The sequence below is a fragment of the Punica granatum genome, chromosome 5 (genome assembly GCF_007655135.1).
Source record: "Punica granatum isolate Tunisia-2019 chromosome 5, ASM765513v2, whole genome shotgun sequence".
Lineage (NCBI taxonomy): Eukaryota > Viridiplantae > Streptophyta > Magnoliopsida > Myrtales > Lythraceae > Punica > Punica granatum.
In genome coordinates, this window is record NC_045131.1 from 14,355,285 (window position 1) to 14,372,585 (window position 17,301).

At 37.7% G+C, this 17,301-nt stretch overlaps 2 protein-coding genes across 2 annotated transcripts; both read left to right on the forward strand.

Moving 5' to 3' along the window:
* Positions 1 to 3,136: 3,136 nt before the first annotated feature.
* Positions 3,137 to 11,265, forward strand: LOC116207704 (dymeclin). The gene is made up of 18 exons (XM_031540775.1): positions 3,137 to 3,641; positions 4,061 to 4,300; positions 4,814 to 4,877; positions 4,973 to 5,102; positions 5,187 to 5,331; positions 6,189 to 6,437; positions 6,516 to 6,603; positions 7,086 to 7,188; positions 8,115 to 8,240; positions 8,333 to 8,446; positions 9,294 to 9,412; positions 9,518 to 9,605; positions 9,683 to 9,775; positions 9,880 to 9,969; positions 10,075 to 10,194; positions 10,318 to 10,409; positions 10,631 to 10,688; positions 10,922 to 11,265. The coding sequence occupies exons 1-18, from the start codon at positions 3,452 to 3,454 to the stop codon at positions 10,997 to 10,999; spliced, it is 2,187 nt and encodes a 728-aa protein (XP_031396635.1). The 5' UTR covers positions 3,137 to 3,451; the 3' UTR covers positions 11,000 to 11,265.
* A 1,445-nt stretch (positions 11,266 to 12,710) lies between these two features.
* Positions 12,711 to 16,548, forward strand: LOC116207705 (transmembrane emp24 domain-containing protein p24beta3). Its single transcript, XM_031540776.1, has 4 exons — positions 12,711 to 13,075; positions 14,469 to 14,655; positions 14,745 to 14,852; positions 16,206 to 16,548. The coding sequence occupies exons 1-4, from the start codon at positions 12,860 to 12,862 to the stop codon at positions 16,337 to 16,339; spliced, it is 645 nt and encodes a 214-aa protein (XP_031396636.1). The 5' UTR covers positions 12,711 to 12,859; the 3' UTR covers positions 16,340 to 16,548.
* The last annotated feature ends 753 nt before the right edge of the window (positions 16,549 to 17,301 follow it).

Consider the following 17,301-nt stretch of genomic DNA (forward strand, 5'->3'; position numbering starts at 1 on the left):
TTTCCTCTTCTTTTTTTTATATCTAATCCTTTGTGGTCATTGGAGAATCAATGGGTTGACGAAAAGAAGAAAACAGAAACAAACTGCAGTTTCATAATGTAAATAAGCTTTTGATTGGATCGCGAATGGTAGAGTTTCCAGGGAATGAATTATTTCGATTTAGAAATTTTTTGCCGGACGAAACATTCGTGCCCTCTTATCTTCTCGTCTACTAATTTGTACAAGGCTCATAGTTCTCCTAAAACAAAATCATGCAATAATATCTTCATCCTTCGTATTGGACACAACTTTTAGTTTGTAGAATTGTCCATAGTCAGCAAAAACAAATTGACGCCCTGAATACTTTTTTTTCATAAACAATTACATGAATGTTTTATCATGTTTACACATAAATCACAACGAATTACAATAACCGCTAGACAAGAATAATTTCATATCTGGACTAGACAAGAACTAAATCGAATAGATCAAGTTAAAAGCATATAATAGATAAAGTGAGTCAAATTTGGGTTCTAATCAAGCAGAGCACAGTACGTATGAGTGTCGGTCTTTACCGGCACATACGATAATAGAAGATACATTTGGATCTCCAAATCCTGATCCTAAATTTCTGTATTGATATCTTGATTCTATCTGTCAATCATTTTCTATATATGTTTCAAGCTTCGACTTCTCACGTTCCATAAGGTAAAAAAAGGAGAAGAAATTAAGACATTTGGTCCTTATTGAAATATAACCAAAATATGAACGTTTTATAAGAAAATGCAAAAACTTACGTACTAATTAATGCTTCTCATCCTCGTGGTATCGGACGTAACTAACAAGACAAGTTTTCAGAAACTCGGTCCTTTGTCTTAAATTTTTCACATGATGGATTTTTACGGAAATGACACATTTTACTTCTCTTTACTATTATGGTGTCATGTATGAGATAACAGATCCTATAACACCTACATAAAGTAAAATCTAAGGGCTTGTTTGGTTTTAGGATAGTATTTTAGAATCACAATTCTAACTTAACTCTACTTACTACAAAATAAAATAATTCATACAAAGTCAAAGAGTGGGCCCCATTTATACCACTTTTTTTCACAACAAAACAACATAACTCATACAAAGTCAAAATGTGTGCCCCATTTATTCCACTCAAAATCAAAATCTGATTTTAAAATCCTATTATGAAAACAAACGCAACCTAACTCTTTTAGAATGAAATTCTAACCAATTGTACTAACCTAACCTCCCCGAAGTAGCCTTCGTTGCACATAACCTTCCTCAAGTTACATGATGTCACTGATCGTCCCGTTATCGATCTAACCACAGGCTATTTTAGCTGTTGGTATATCGCGAGGCCACGGAAGGCAAATAGGAGGGACTCCCTTGTCAGAGGCTACGTTATCATCATTGAGGAGCGGGCTAGCTAGACCCTCAACAGGGGTCCTCACTCTTTCACCACCAATGATCAAATGAGCGAAGAGCTCTCTAGCATCGAAGAGCAAAGGCCTCGACAGAGGCCAGGCTTCGACGGATGGCCTGCCTTCTGAAAGATTGAAGAGATTGCATGTACATCTTGTACAAATAATACTTATTAAGTCAAACAACTGAGGAAACGTTCTATGGTTTGAGGAGAACCGTGTCTCATCGATCTTAGACAAGTTGGGGAGACAAAGGGTTTTAGGTTTCGGGGAAGTTAATAAGATGGAATCATTTAATTTCAAAACGACATTATTTTCATCCTTGGACACGCCCATTATATTTTTGTTTCCAATCTGACTTGGTAGCGTGTAAGTCCTAAAACTTTAGGGCAGAAATGAGCAATTAATCTGCTAATTGACCATATATGAAATAATTTACAAAGTATATGCATTATTTTGTCATCATGAAGGTCAATAAGATTAGCATGGATAGGAAAAAAGAAGCATAAAGGAATTGGGGACTCGTCCACTAAAATTAAATTTAAAATCTCTTAGACCTTGTTTGGTAAATGAATAATTTTTTTTAATTCTAATATACTTTAGCTCCACTTATCTTCACAACACAATTATTACTTTTTTTCAATTTTTTTCATTTTTTTGTCTAACATTCAATTCAATTTTTAATACTAAATTCTCTCAACTATTCATTACTTTTTCCCACATTTTTTTCATAATTCAATAACACATAATTACAACTCCAAATAAATATAATCATTACAACGCAATTATGCTTTCTCATTTTCTCAAATATATGCATGTTAATTTTTTATTTTATTTTATTTGAGTATATCTAAGAAATGTTCAAAATTCATTTTCTTTTGAAATTAAAACCACAAGGAGTATCTTGTTATGTATTTTCTATAGGGGCTGATTCTACTTTATAAATAGAAGCATAGTTTTGTCTTCTAGTTTGTGGAAATAATTTCAGTTGTTCAAATAGTAAATTTTCTTCTAGCTTTATTAATTATGGATGATCATTATCCAATCCAATAGCTCAAAGAACAAACCTTTCTTTGACTTTATCGTCAGCTCGTGGTTTTGGCTCATCGCTTGTCCATATGTTGCAGCTTGTCCATACTCTTCCATTCCATTTCATTGACAAATATCAAATTTATGATATTTTTAGTTTTAGGTCAAGTGCGATTATCACCGTATCAATTTTCATTTTCATCAATCATTTTTTTTAAGAAAAGTGTAAGAATTATATATTGTTCTTATAGTAAAAGTAAATAAAAGTCTGCCAAAATTGTTTTGGTTTCTTATTTACATAAATTATAGGATTAGTCGAGCAAAAATAAAGACATCCCTCATTTTAAAATAATATATAAAAAATTCATTTTAAAGTAACACTATTTTTGGCCGAATACATTGTGAGATATACCTTGGAAAATGATAAATTACAAGTATGGAGAAAAAAAGTTCATGACCAGCCAAAGCATGTTAGTTCAGGTGATTCGATATTTATTTTATTTATATAGTATTTCGAATTTGAATTTTATAAATGAAAAAAAAATCAACGACTGAGAGAACCCCTCTACGAGTCGACCGGATGAGCCCGTCAGGAGTCATTGCGCTTCTGGATGCAGGAAATAGTTCAGGGCCAATTCCGTAAAGATAAAAAGAAAATAGAAATAGAAATACGAGTCGTCATCACGTTAATGAAAAGCCCAAAATTGCTCACGAAGTTTTGTTTTAAGTTTTCCGTCCTTCCTCCCTGATCCCGGCCTTCCCTCTGCCAGCTTCCTTCCTGACCTTCCATCCTCTCTCTCTCTAAGTAACTCTCAGAAAAACCTCACCGGCCGGCGGATTGAATTCCACCTCCACCGTCGCCATCCGTTCCTCAGATAATGCCATCATTGCCGACACGTTCCCAGTCATTGGCCGATCCCAGTTGACCCAGCGACCCCCGTCTTTCACCGACTCGGTGTCCCCCCCCCCCCCCCCCCCCCCCCCCCCCCCACAGCTTTCTGCCTGCAATGGGAGCGGTCCCTTCCACCCCTCGGTACGGCGGTTCCACGCAGCAGGACACGGCGGAGTACTTGATTGGCACGCTCGTCGGCGAGAAGTCGTTCCCCCTCGGCTCCGATTTCTGGCAGAAGCTCCTGGAGCTGCCGCAAGATCTCCGCTGGCCGCCTGACCGCGTCAATCAAGCTTGTGAGCTCTTCGGTGAGTATGTCTTGTCTTCCGTGCTTGCTTATCTTCCAGCGGTTGTTGTTAGCTTCGTTGATTGACACCTGTTGCATGTATTGGCCACTCCTATGAGTGATTGATTACTCAGAAGTGACTCGCATTGTACATTCATAGATGTAAGTTTGGTGATTTGAGTGAAGGTATCACATTGTATGCAGTTCTGCTTCTCTTTTGCTAAATCTATTGACACGCGATTGTGTCAGATTGCTGGTTTTCCTGCCACTTGTTCTATCTGTTCGTTCGCTCAGCAATTTATCGTGTGTAATTGCGTCGGCAAAGCTAGGATTGGGCTACGATGGCCATTTTTTCGGAAAATTTCCATCTAGAATTATTGCTTCCGTATAGTAAATCCAGCCAAGTGCTTGACTTTGTTATATTTTTGCCTTCTTTTGCAGCACAAAACAATGGCTCCACGAGGCATTTGTCGAAAATCTTAATTCACCTGTCATGGTGCTTGCAAGAGTCGATGTCGACATCCGGAGCATCACCCTCACTAACCTTGAAGATTCTCAACGCATTGTTTATTTCTTCTGTCTTCTTGAAGCACTTGATTGAGAACACCAAAAGTGACTGTATCCAGGATTTGTATCTGTTTCTGGATGAAACCGAGCCTACTCCAGATCATTTTACGGGAGGTACTTCGTTTAATCCTTGGACCCCTTCGCTGAAATCTGCCTTTTTTTATTCCAGCTTGATTGTTGTAGATTGATCATTTACATCTTATCTTTTTGTTCATTGGGGATGGGTGGAGGCTTCGGGGTGTACATAATGGAGGTCTTTTAGTTTCATACCCGTGCTATAGAGTAGACAGCTGATGGGTGTCGCCAGTTGCCGATGTTAGAAATTACTTCAGCCTTTCTTAATTATACCTCCTTTGCATGCTAGCTTACCATTTAGGTGTTGTGCTTATTTATTTAAGACATTATCTTCAGCTAGTATAATGGAAATATACGTGAAATACTATGTGCTTTACTTATCTGGGTGTGTGTAACTTGCTTCAGTTTTCTCAGCCTGAAGGGGGGGGGGGGGGGGGGGGGGGGGGGGGGGGTGAGGCAAAAGAATTGATTCAGCAGATAACCATTTTCATTTGGTTGTAATTTATGACTTAACTATTCAAATAGTTTCTTACTCACTTAAGATTGTTTCAGGTCAATCTATTGAGAATCTTGTCATGCAGAGTGTGCTTAGTTTCATTGGCTCCGTGGATACGAGGTATTCATAGAATGCTGAGTTCCTTGAAACTTTTGGAATTTATTATTATTCTTTTACATCTTATTTTGATAGATACCATATGTTTTTGTCACAAGTCCCAACACCTACATCCTGCACCAGGAGCTACTTAACTTCATGCAAATCGCAATGTCGACTCAGCTGCTTTCTGGTCCATCTCCACGACCGAAAGATGTAAACCCATTTCTTGATGCAGCTATGGCACAGGTTACTGGATGGGAAACTTTTTACTTTTGGTCTTTGACTACTCATATCCATATTTGAGTCTTATAATATTCCTCATATCTGCAGGAAAGTAGTTTGGTGTGTTTGGTGGTTCGGAGACTATTGGAAAACTATCTTTTAAGGCCTACTACATCCTTTGGTGGAGTATCTTATTCCACATTATCAGATGGTGGTCCGCCTGGTGTTCTTCAAAGAGTTGGTTCTGCTGCAGGTAGGTTGATGTCTTTAGCATTGATAATCTGAAATATGTTTTGTGAATTTGTGACATGCATTTTATTTTATGTTCATTAAGTCAAATTACATGTGCAATGTGGGCATATAGTTTCTTTTTTTCTTTCAGTTTCTTGTGAGCTTTAAAGGTTGCGAATTGCACTGGTGTCATGTATTTGGCTTTCCGCACCTGGAAATTAAAATTGAGCCAACTTGTCAGTTAATTGTATTCTACGCTGAATTGAGTCTTCAGTTAGACGAAGTGAAGTCCTACGCTTAGATGACTTATGGTCAAATTCCTTTTTAAAAAAGATGTCTCTGTATTGTGGGATATATGTGTGTATGTGTGTGTGCATGCGGGCACATGCATATGTTGATGTGTCAATGTTGCCCAAGCTTGATGTGAGGCATAGATCTTTTAACAGTGATTTTTTTTTATATTATGTATTGCCGTGTTGCATTATCTCTCTACTCTGTTGTTTTTAATTCTAAATTTGACTTGCTGATAATCATTTGATATTCTTTTTCCTGTGGAATAGTTGCAGACTCACTAAAAATGTGCTAGTCTTCTTGTTAGAAATACATTGCTGACCATTGTTTTGTATCCTGATGTTTAAGTTTTTTCTTGAGCGGTTGATGATCGTTAATACATGGTCTGGTATTCCTGTTTTAGGAATTTAATGATATAAGGTGCATCACCATGTGATGTGGAGAATCATTTATCATGCTTAAAGTTTTACCCTTTTTTTAAATTTTATTTTATAGCTTCTAGTGTTTGTGCTTCTTATTGAAGGATATCAGGGGCAATTTTGCTTTGTAAGTATTAGAAATCCGGCTAAATTTGATCTTCTCTTTCAGCAAATATTCTACTGTTACCATTTAACTATCTGGTCAGCCCAAAGGAGGAAGGTTCGAGGAGTATGTTGGCAGAATGCAGTTTACTGGTGTTACTTGTTCTCATCCATTATTGCAAGTGTGTTCTTCGAGAAGAGGCTATGACTGAGAAAAGTGATGACACTGCCACTTCAGATTCTCTATTAAAAGAGACAACATACCTATGTGACAATCCTTATTGCAAGGCCCTAGAAAATGCAAGAGATATTGAATGTAAAGCAATTTCTTTTGAACTTTCTATTACAATTATAAATCTCAGTTATTTCTGATATGATAGAACCGTTCTCGCAGTTGATCGTGTGGTGGATGTTGAAGGAAATGCATGCCATGGTCCACTTGTGAAGCTACCTTTTGCATCTCTTTTTGACACCCTGGGCATGTGAGTCTCTCTCCCCTAATTTCTTAGATTTTAGAGACAAATCGAAGAGGTTCAAGTTTGGACTCAACATGTTGGGATTGCTATAATAGTTGAGATGATGCCTCGTCCCAAGTGCATAGTGATAGGTAGTTACATAGTAGGATATTATGGTGTGAATGCTAAATATACCTGCGTTTATTACTTCCTACATGTTTTAGTGTCCATACTATGAGTATCATTGCACATCTAAAGGGTTTCTGCAAGATCTAGATGAAGATCATTCAAAGGCTTTGAATTATACAAACATGGAAAAATGCAAGAGAGAAGCTTATTGCAAGATTGATATCATACATGCTACAACCTTTTCTAAGTATACTAGATGGAAAGATATTTGGGTAATTCTTTCTTATTGCTGTAATAAGGATGACTCCTTTATGAATGCATTACACCTCTTTAACCTAAAAGAGCTCCAAATTTATGGAAAAAAATATTTTGCATTTCAGGTGCTTGACTGATGAGGCTGCTGTCCTGTTGCTCTATTCATTGGTGCAAGGAAATTCTGCTTTCTTGGAGTATGTCTTAGTGCGAACGGATATAGATACACTGGTATTCCAATTCCCTTGATGTTTAACCTTGGTTTTGTATAATTATTGAAACTTACCTGGCAAAGATAACTGATCCTGATCCAAGTAACAGATATAAGCACAAAATATCCTTCCAATATTTCAAATAGTAGATTACTGAGACAATGTACAAGATTACATGATGAAACATGAAGCCAACACTTTTAGTGACATTAGTTCTTCGAATCAATTGAAGTCCCATCACCCTTGCAGAAATGGGTATGCTCTGTTTACAGTAGTAGTCCGCATACTTGGATTTTGACTATGATTGTTTTTTGTAGCTTTAATTTATGTCTAGTATAGTGATTTAAAATTGAAGCTGAAGAGCCTTTAGTTATTAATATTTGCAGCATCGCGAGGTTTTGTCCCGACTTATTACTTTTAGCAATTCACTTGTTACAGAACAGGAAAGTTAGTATGTGAGAAGCCTTTGATTGACTCTTTCTCACGTTTGCTATAGAGCTATGTTTGTGATAACAGGATGACTGGATTTTCTCAATTCTAATTGACAAGGAGCATTGTCGTGTTCTTTTGAATGAGATGTCTCAAAATATGGGCTGTGTCTTTATTAAAACCCTTTTGAAAATGATTGGTACGTCCTCAGATAACAGTTAGATGGAATTCTTCGCCCTTGGACATGAAATCCTTTCTTTAAGTTTTTGATTCAACAAATTCTAGGATTTCTCTGATTTAAGGTAAGCGGAAGGGGGGAAATAGAAGCTGCTAACTCAAAATTAATGAAAGATTGTGTTGCAATCACTGCCTAATATAATAGCTTTGTAATATCAACAAGAACAATGATACATTGTTCAGTTTTATTTGGCAAAGAACTGCAGTAATTGTTCAGTTTTATTCAGCAAAGAACAGCAATAAGTTCTTATATTGACCCATTTTTGTTTGAAACAACAGTTGGTGCCCATTTTGGAAACTCTGTATAATGCCTCAAAGAGGAGCTCCAATCATATCTATATGCTGTTGATTATACTTCTCATACTTAGTCAGGATTCATCCTTTAATGCAAGCGTTCACAAACTGGTGAGAATTGCTGCTTTTTTTTTTCCTTTTCCTTTTTTTTTTTTAACATAACTTCATTTTAAGGATGCTATTAATGTAATTCTTTTGGTCAGACACTGCCGAGTGTTCCCTGGTACCAGGAGCGCCGCCTTCATCAGACATCTCTTGGCTCTTTGCTAGTCATTATACTAATAAGGACAGTGAAATACAACCTATCTAAACTCCGGGTATGTCTTGTACAGACACTCCATGTGCCTATTTTTTTTCCTTCTTTTCTTTTGACTGAAGGGGGCAGACTAGTTGGCAAAACACCCTAATGCGACTCCATGTGCCTATTTATGTCCTAATCTTGCTACACTGTTGGAGTCTTCAGCTCAATATATCTTCACTACTATTAAGATCAGACTTGCTTGATGACTTCAATTTACTTGAAGATAAATTCTGCACATCTTTTTGAACCTACTTTCAGTAGAACACCACAACATCAGGGCTATATGTTGAGGCATTTTCTGGCCCATAGCAAACACCTCTGTTTTTGCAGTAAATGCAACCGGACTCCGGGTTAAAGATTTTTGAGATATAAATAAGTTAAATCTGAAAAGTAGGCAGCTCAGTATCATGGCGTACAAAGGGCAAATGTCCTTTAAATAGTATTTTGTGAATGGACTATGGCAGATTGTTGATATGAACATCCTTAACAGAATGCTTTGTTGACCTCAAATGCATTTAGATGTAGCAAAGGTCAACAGCTTGTTACCCTTGGAACCTGTCGTAATATGTCAAAGCTTTATATACAGCAATTATTGGTATGGTCTATCTGTGAAGTATGTAGAAGGCTTGCTGGGGCCCGTGGGGTTTGGTTTAACTGTAAAGAGAGTTTGTAGCATGATTCTTTTGATAAAGTCCAAGTATCACCATGCATTCACATCAAAACCATTGATACCAGAAGCAGCAGTTGAATTGCAAATGCGCCATGGCAATTTCTTTATCGCTATTCCAATCGATGGCTCACTCTACGTCCCTGAAAATTAAGAGAAACCTTAATTCTGGAATTTTCTTGTTTGAACTTTACAGGATGTTTATTTACATACAAACTGTCTCGCAACTTTGGCAAACATGGCACCTCACTGTCATCGACTGAGTGCATATGCATCAGAGCGTCTGGTCAGCCTTTTTGATATGTTATCAAAGAAGTAAGTTAATCTTCTCTACTTGCTTTCACTTTCTTTCCTATGTTCTGTTACTTTGAATGAATCAATCACACGATCCTTAACCTCGCCATTTTATGATGAATCTAGATATAATAAATTGGCTGAGCTAAGAGACAAGAAGACACATATCAACAGAGGCAACTCACTGGAGGAAGACAGCCTTGTGGAAGATATGGTATTGCTTTTGTGGTTTTTAAGGTCTCTTGATCTTATTTCCTCACATTGCCGTCTGACTTGTATAATCTTTTGCAGTCAACAGAGTTTTACATCTACACGGACTTCTTGAGAATTGTTCTCGAAATACTTAATGAGATTTTAACTTATGCACTTCCACGGAACCCCGAGGTATGATTCTTTTCCCCGCTGTTTGCCTGTTTGTTATGTATATGGATCAAGAATGATACAACCATCGGCTAATTTGGAAATTTTCTATTATGATCATCTCTCAGGTTGTTTATGCAATAATGCATAGGCAAGAGGTCTTTCAGCCATTTAAGAATCACCCGCGCTTCAATGAGCTGCTGGAGAACATTTACACTGTATGGCTCATGATGATCTTTTTGGCACTGTTCATTCATTCTATGAAACAGTAATTATCTTGCAATCCGGTCAAAGAAATAATTTTGAGTGCCGTGATCTTTTAGGTATTGGACTTTTTCAATAGTCGTATGGATGCACAGAGAGTGGACGGTGAATGGTCTGTGGATAAGGTCCTCGAGGTCATTATCATTAATTGTCGCTCTTGGCGAGGTGAAGGAATGAAGGTGAAAAAGCATGAGCTATAACAACTGTCTTTACATTTCTTTTTATCTTTTTCCTTTTGTCAAAATATCATGTCAAATTTCAATGTCACCACTCATAAGACTCGTTTTTATCCTGTATAACAGATGTTCACCCAGTTACGCTTCACGTATGAACAAGAAAGCCAATCTGAGGAGTTCTTTATCCCTTATATCTGGCAGCTAATTCTGGCCCACTGGTATTTGAATAATCATATACTCGTTGCAGTTACCATTTTGGTCTTATATCCTGCTATTTATGTTGACTCAATTCAGTCGTTCTTATCAAGTTGCGGCATTTCTTACTGGCATGTTTGTGGTCTTGCTTTTAATATCTTGAATCTTGTCATAGTTCGTGTTATTCCTTTCGGCAATCTTTTATATCATTTGAAATTCATTTTGCATTGCCTTTTCTTCACAGTGGATTCAGTTTCAATCCTGATGCGATCAACTTGTTCCCTCCGAATATCTCAGCAGAGGTGAGTACATCCATGTGGTTGAGCATTTTCTAGGTCAGCCGTTTCAGTTGTTATTGTAGCAATTATTATCTTGCTCCCATCCAGATTTCCTTTGCGATGGAATTTATCTTCTTCGTGTGTCCTTTAGGGTGGTTAACACTTATTGCTTGTGTAGTGGAATTCAAATCCAGCTCCGAATTTGTTGGTTTAGCATATACAGTTAGTTTGAGAACGTTGATTTTGCTTTGTTCCAGAATCAAGAGAGCAATGCAGAAGCTGATAAGCATGGTAATGGCGATGTGAAGGTGAACGGTATTTTCCTCGACCCATGAAAGGGCGTGTAAGACTGCATCTCTTGTCGGCGTTTTATACAGAATGTGTATATACAAAATGATTAGCATTAGGCAGTGTATTATTCTCGATTCTTTTCTGTTGATATTGTGTGCGTCTGAATCCTTAGATGCTTTGTAGCGGCGGTCTCTCTTAAGTCTTCTTTTTGGTAAATGGTCTCTGTAAGTTAACGATGATAGAATATACCCGATATATCAATAAAAAGGGAAGATTGCATATGAACTCATGTTGGAAGTTCATCCTTTCATTTGCAGTGTACAGTCTTGAGTCTAAAGAACAGCATTACCAGACCTACCAATTATTAAATTGCGGTTGGTAATTCGTGCTTCCTAGCCATATCCCCTATTGTGCTGAAAGCCTGGCTGCCAGTATTATGGTAGACGCGGTGGGTAGGACTGCTCCAGTTCAACTATCGTGCTTATAAGGGCAGCCTAAAAGCTTGCTGTAGATGAATGCGTGTGTATGGAAAAGGATGACATGACTGGTGATGAAAATAATCTTAATGACAGAAGTATGTGAAGCAGGCCATGGACAATGACGTGATTATGTACGGGCTCGAACATGGTCTGGAGTCGGTTCGAGAAAATTAGTTTATAATGGACAGTTTCAAAGTACATATATGTTAGAAATGGAATTCGATAAATCATGAACAGGCCTCTTGTAAAGATGCCAGCATGACCCACTCTTGAAAGATAGGATCGCAATGGTCTAGGTGAGGTGCTAGATCAAAGTCGAGAGCCAGGGCAAGCGCGTGTACTGCTGGAGCACGAACAGAAGGATGGAAGCGATGAAAGAAACAACAATTCGTGAGTCTCGATCTACTTAGTTCTCCGATGGCCTCCGATGAGCTCTGCTGGTGGTCAGCATTAGCCAAATTTTACTTAGAAAATTAGATGGTCCATTGATGTGTGTTTCTTCCCTTCCTTACTGAGCCTAAATTCATTAGCGTTGTTAAAGAGGTATAGTGAATTGGCATATATTTTCGATTAGTAATCAAGAATTTCACGTTCGATACTCATTGTGAAACTATCTCTATTCTTTTATTAATCATTACAGTTTCTATTTTATTATACTGGATCTCATTTGTTAAAAAAAATGCGGCATCAACATTTTTTCAATTGGAAAATTACAATATGACTAAAGTGAAGCGAATGAAAAAGATTAAATATAAGATTTAACCCAATGAAAATTTAGAACCAAAACTAAAATAGAGTTGCAGTAAAATCCAGGCTTTTCCCGTCATATAATTTCCTTTCTTCCTTACCTACTTTGTTGAAGAAAAATTTCAATCCGTTGCTTTGCTCTACTTCTGTCGTCTTTTACTCCCTTATCAGTAAATAAAGTATGTACATATATATATACACACACGATAAATTCAAACGGTTCGGCGTTTATTACCTTTAATCAAAGTCTCGAATTTGAGTATTGTAAATGAAGTAAATCCTTAATTATGAGAGTTTTACTCTTTAGTTGACCGACCCAGCTTAAACTGACTTAGTCGGGATCTACTAGACTTCCGGATAACATAGTACACATCGAAAGAAAATCCCAAATATAATGCGAAATTGCTGGAATTTTTCGAAACTAACCCCCAAAAAAAAACAATTGGGGGTATTTTGAGAGGGAGAGAAAAATTCAGGGGGCAAAACGAAATTAACGCTTTATTTTGTTCGGTATTTGTACTTTCACTGTTTCACCATTTCTTCGTCTCGTCGTCTTCTTCTTCTTACAGAGAGACATTCAATTTCTAGGGGTTATAGTTCTGCGGAAGCATTCAATTCCCTTTGAGATTCCGACCAATTCTCGGCAATCGGAAACCTAATCGGCGACGGCTAACGAATATGGAGACGGGATGCCGATTCACGAAGCTTCTCGTGTCGGTATTGCTGCTCTGGAGCTACCTCGTGACTCCGATCTCGTCTCTCTCGGTGACAGTCAACGACGTTGAGTGCGTCTATGAGTACGTTCTCTACGAAGGCGACACCGTCTCTGGAAACTACGTGGTCGTCGATCATGACATCTTCTGGAGCTCCGATCACCCCGGGATCGATTTCACTGTAAGACTCAGATCCTTGTGGCTGATTCTGGATGCACAAGGTTTCGCATCCGTTTCTTTTCTCGATTTTCTTGCTTATGCTCGACTGAAGCTGCGCATATTGAAATTGATCGTCTTTGAGTTCAATGTACTATTGGATTTTGCATTGATTTGGGTGATATGTTGGTTGCATATTCGAAAGTGATGGTTCATAGTGGTGATTTGACTTGTGGCTCTGCTGTATGATGTGAATATCGTCAAATTCCCTCTTGGTGATTCGATATTTATAAGGAATTATGCTTGACTTTTCATCCTTTTATTGATAATGAGCATGCCCATCATCTGTTGCTATGTCCTTATGCATGGAATAATCAAAATCGATCCTGCAGCATGGGACGCATGTTCCGTTGGGCAACTAGCTAGCTTTCTTGTAAAAGGAGAAGTATTAAAATTGAGGATTTATCATTATATTGCCGTGGGCTGGTTCGTGGACTCCTGCATGGAAGTGATTATTCTTCAAAGTAATTTGTCCTTGTATTTGTCAGTAATAGCTCTGAGTCTTACATTAAACTTGTGTTTCCAGTTCGAACACTTGGTTCTTGATATATTTAAGATGTAGATAGATTCGCTGTTTTTTAGGGGGGGAAAAAAATAAAGAATCAAAGGGAGAGAAATTATTTTTGTGTTGTTTAATCATGTTTGTTCTTTAGTTTTACATTGTCTATCAAGTGATACTGGTGTCCTGCCACGGGTTACTGATAAATTACAAGAGCCCGTGAGTTTTTTGGACATCAATTGGGACTGATTGAGAAATGTTACATTATCATTAATTTTTTTGAATGAATTCGGACATTGTCATAACATCACCGGCACTCTTGCTTCGTGGCTTAATATTCCTGAATCATTGATGCTGGATTTGTACATTTGTCTTGGCACATGTAATCTGAGGTACCCTAATCTGACAAGAAATTTTATGGTGAATCAGCAATCGCTGTCTGCCCCAATTTTCTTAAGATAGATTTTTTTTTAAAAAAATTTATCCTTTGTCTTAGACGTGGCATTTTTTTTTCTCTTTATATATATGTATCAGGTATTTTATTATCTGTTATCTGTTCAGGAACCGTTGTTTATATAGACGAGTCTTTTCCGAAGCTCGTTGAGCAATAACGCGTCAAGTGCTGGCAAAAGTTTCGGAAAATCATTTCTATGATTTTGACCGCTTCTGTTGATTTTAGGAAGATCATTGTTAGATTACTCTCTGCAACTTAAAGTGGGTTTGAGATGTGTGGTCGTGTCATGTCAGAGCTTTCCAACCCGAGCATGCATTTCTTTTTTCTTGAAACATATTTGTTGACTCAACCATGTAAAAGTATCTCGACAAGTATTATTGACCATTTTTTTATATGCAATTTCAGGTAACATCTCCTGCTGGTAATACAGTACAAACTCAAAAGGGAACCTCAGGAGACAAATTTGAGTTTAAGGCTCCACGCAGTGGAATGTACAAATTCTGTTTTCACAATCCTTATTCAACTCCAGAAACAGTTTCATTTAACATCCATGTTGGCCACATACCTAACGAGCACGACCTTGCTAAAGATGGTATTTCTGATTCTTTTATCATTGTCTTCCTTAATTTTCATAATACCAAGGTGATTGTTAATTTTTCCCCTCTTTGATTGTGGGAGCAGAACATCTGGACCCAATAAATGTTAAGATTGCTGAACTGAGAGAGGCCCTGGAAACTGTAACATTAGAACAGAAGTATCTGAAAGCTCGTGATGCTCGTCATCGCCACAGTGAGTTTTCTACCTCTTTTATACTCTTTCAATGGCAATTTTATATATTTGCAATGCTCGAACACATCTGAATAATATATGGAAATTGGGAACAATTGTAGGTTTGTCCTTTGAAGGTCAATGTCACAATTTATAACAAACATAAATTCTCGTATACTTGTTTCTTAATGGTTCTCTAGAACGGTTTACATCTTTCAAGCCCGCTTGATTAGGATGCAGAATGGATCCAAAATTAAACATGATTATCCCCCTTTCCCGAATACTCATTGTGAAATGCCTTGCACCCATGTTTGCAGAGGGATGTTTCATCTCTCTTCCGTTATTCTATTCCCCTTTTTTAACTTGGACTGGTAATGCACAAGCCTCCTTTAGGTGAAACAATTCATGACTTATTTTGAATTTGTTAATAAGAAATTCGATTTGAGATCATACCCCCGAGTGATCACGTCTTTTTCTCCCTCATCCAAATTGTTGTTGCAGCAGAGGTCAAATTTTCTTTGCTTCTGCACTCCTTTCCTAAACCAGTTGTATCTATGTTTACCCCGCATTGATGTCTGCTGATCATATCGTTCTCCTAATCTGTTTTAAAGTGACCTATCACATGAAAGACAATCTTTTAAGTTGTGCTTCTTCTCCCTAACCTCTGGTAATTAAGTTCTCTCTCACCAACTTTATATGGAAATGGCACATTTATTACAAATTTATGAAAAATGCAGCGGAAGCCTTTTTGTGCATATTGCATCTTAGCAATATTGATATTTCCCTTACATCCATTCTTCTAAATCTTTACGAGATTGAACCTGTGGTGAGTCATTATTTTACAGAAATGCTGTTGGTTCTCTGTCATGATGACTGTACAAAATTGACTCTATTTTGGCCACACTGCCCATTTAAAAGAAAAGCTGGATCGAATTGATCTGCATTTACAATATGCCAAGAACCAGATTGATACGCTTAAATTGTTAATGATGAACTAGAAAGATAGTAATTCCCACTCTGAAGTTAACTTTTCCTTTGCCTACTGGTAATTACATCTGTAAAGCGTCTGATTGGTCTTAATTCCGGTGTTTAGAGATCCCTATGCAGCTCTCTGTATTTTTTTACTGCATCTGGTGCGGTTGGCTTTTAGAATTAAAACATAGGTGCTTGTACCAACAGCGGCTGTTCTCTGTACATTTTATGTTTGTCGTCAACAGCAATTCCACTTTTCTGGCTCGATGAGATATTTCTCAATCGAACCTCGAACTGCAAATTATCTTTTTCCTCTTGCAATATAGATTCTGCAGTTGATCGGTTTATTTCCTCTTCACAACTTACCAATGTCGGTTACTTTAATGTGCTTCTTTTCCGCAGCAAATGAGAGCACAAGAAAGCGGGTTATCTACTACACTATTGGGGAGTACCTTTTGCTGGCTGGTGTAAGCGCGCTTCAAGTCATTTACATCCGCCGCCTCTTCAGCAAGTCGGTCGCATATAATAGGGTCTGAGTCATCCCTTTTTCTTTTTTTGGTTAATCCACAATAGGAGCAAGCTTTTCCTGAGTTGACAGTTTAGAAAAAGGAAGTGACTGCACCATGTAAAAACTAAATTCGTTTTTTTTACTCATTTATTATCTAAGACTAATATGTGGACTCGGCAGTCTTCCTAAAGTCCCAAAACCATATATATTCCTTCATCAGGGAAAGTGGTTTCACAAGGGAAACTCTACTTATACAAATTAAATCCGGAATCTCACGCTACCAGGTCGAGAGCTAGTGCATTCATACTAGAAGTCGAGATCCATTATTGGGAAGCAGCTGTTTCAACTTTTGCTGAGAAGCGGTAAGAGGTCAATTGCAAATTAAAGGATAGGGGATCAGAACATCTATGTATCCCAGTGCCGTCTAACAATTGATGATACATCTGATGTTATGAGTCTTGTAACCGAGAAACTGTTATGTTTACCGATAATTCGTATCGGTCCTACTTTCTATCCTCAAATCCCGGCCCTTGGACGAGTAAGGCTAGAACTAATCTTGCACGATAGAAACAGCTAGTGATTCAGTGTTTGTAATTAGCCCCAGAAAATTCTTTCGTATGATTGGGGGGTCATTTTCATGATTGTAAGCATCAGATGGTTCTGTTAAGCAAAGTAACAGATCTGAAGCAGAAGCAGGCAGTGAGGCGCCATTATAAGGCAAAGATTGCGAAGTAAAGGAAGTGGCCGTTGGACATAGAGACATACTTCAATGGTTCCTACGCTAGCCAGTCAATTTCACTGCAGTCGAGAGTTTTTCTTTGAAATCGAGAGCTTTTCAAATTTCTGAATCTCTGCATCAACCGGGTAGATTCCGGGTTTTCGCTCTTCTGGAACTACTTGGGGTGTTGCATTTGAAAGCATAGTAGTAACTTAGAAAAAGTCGATCCTGGGTTTTCACTCTTTCGGAACTACCTGGGTTATTGCATTTGA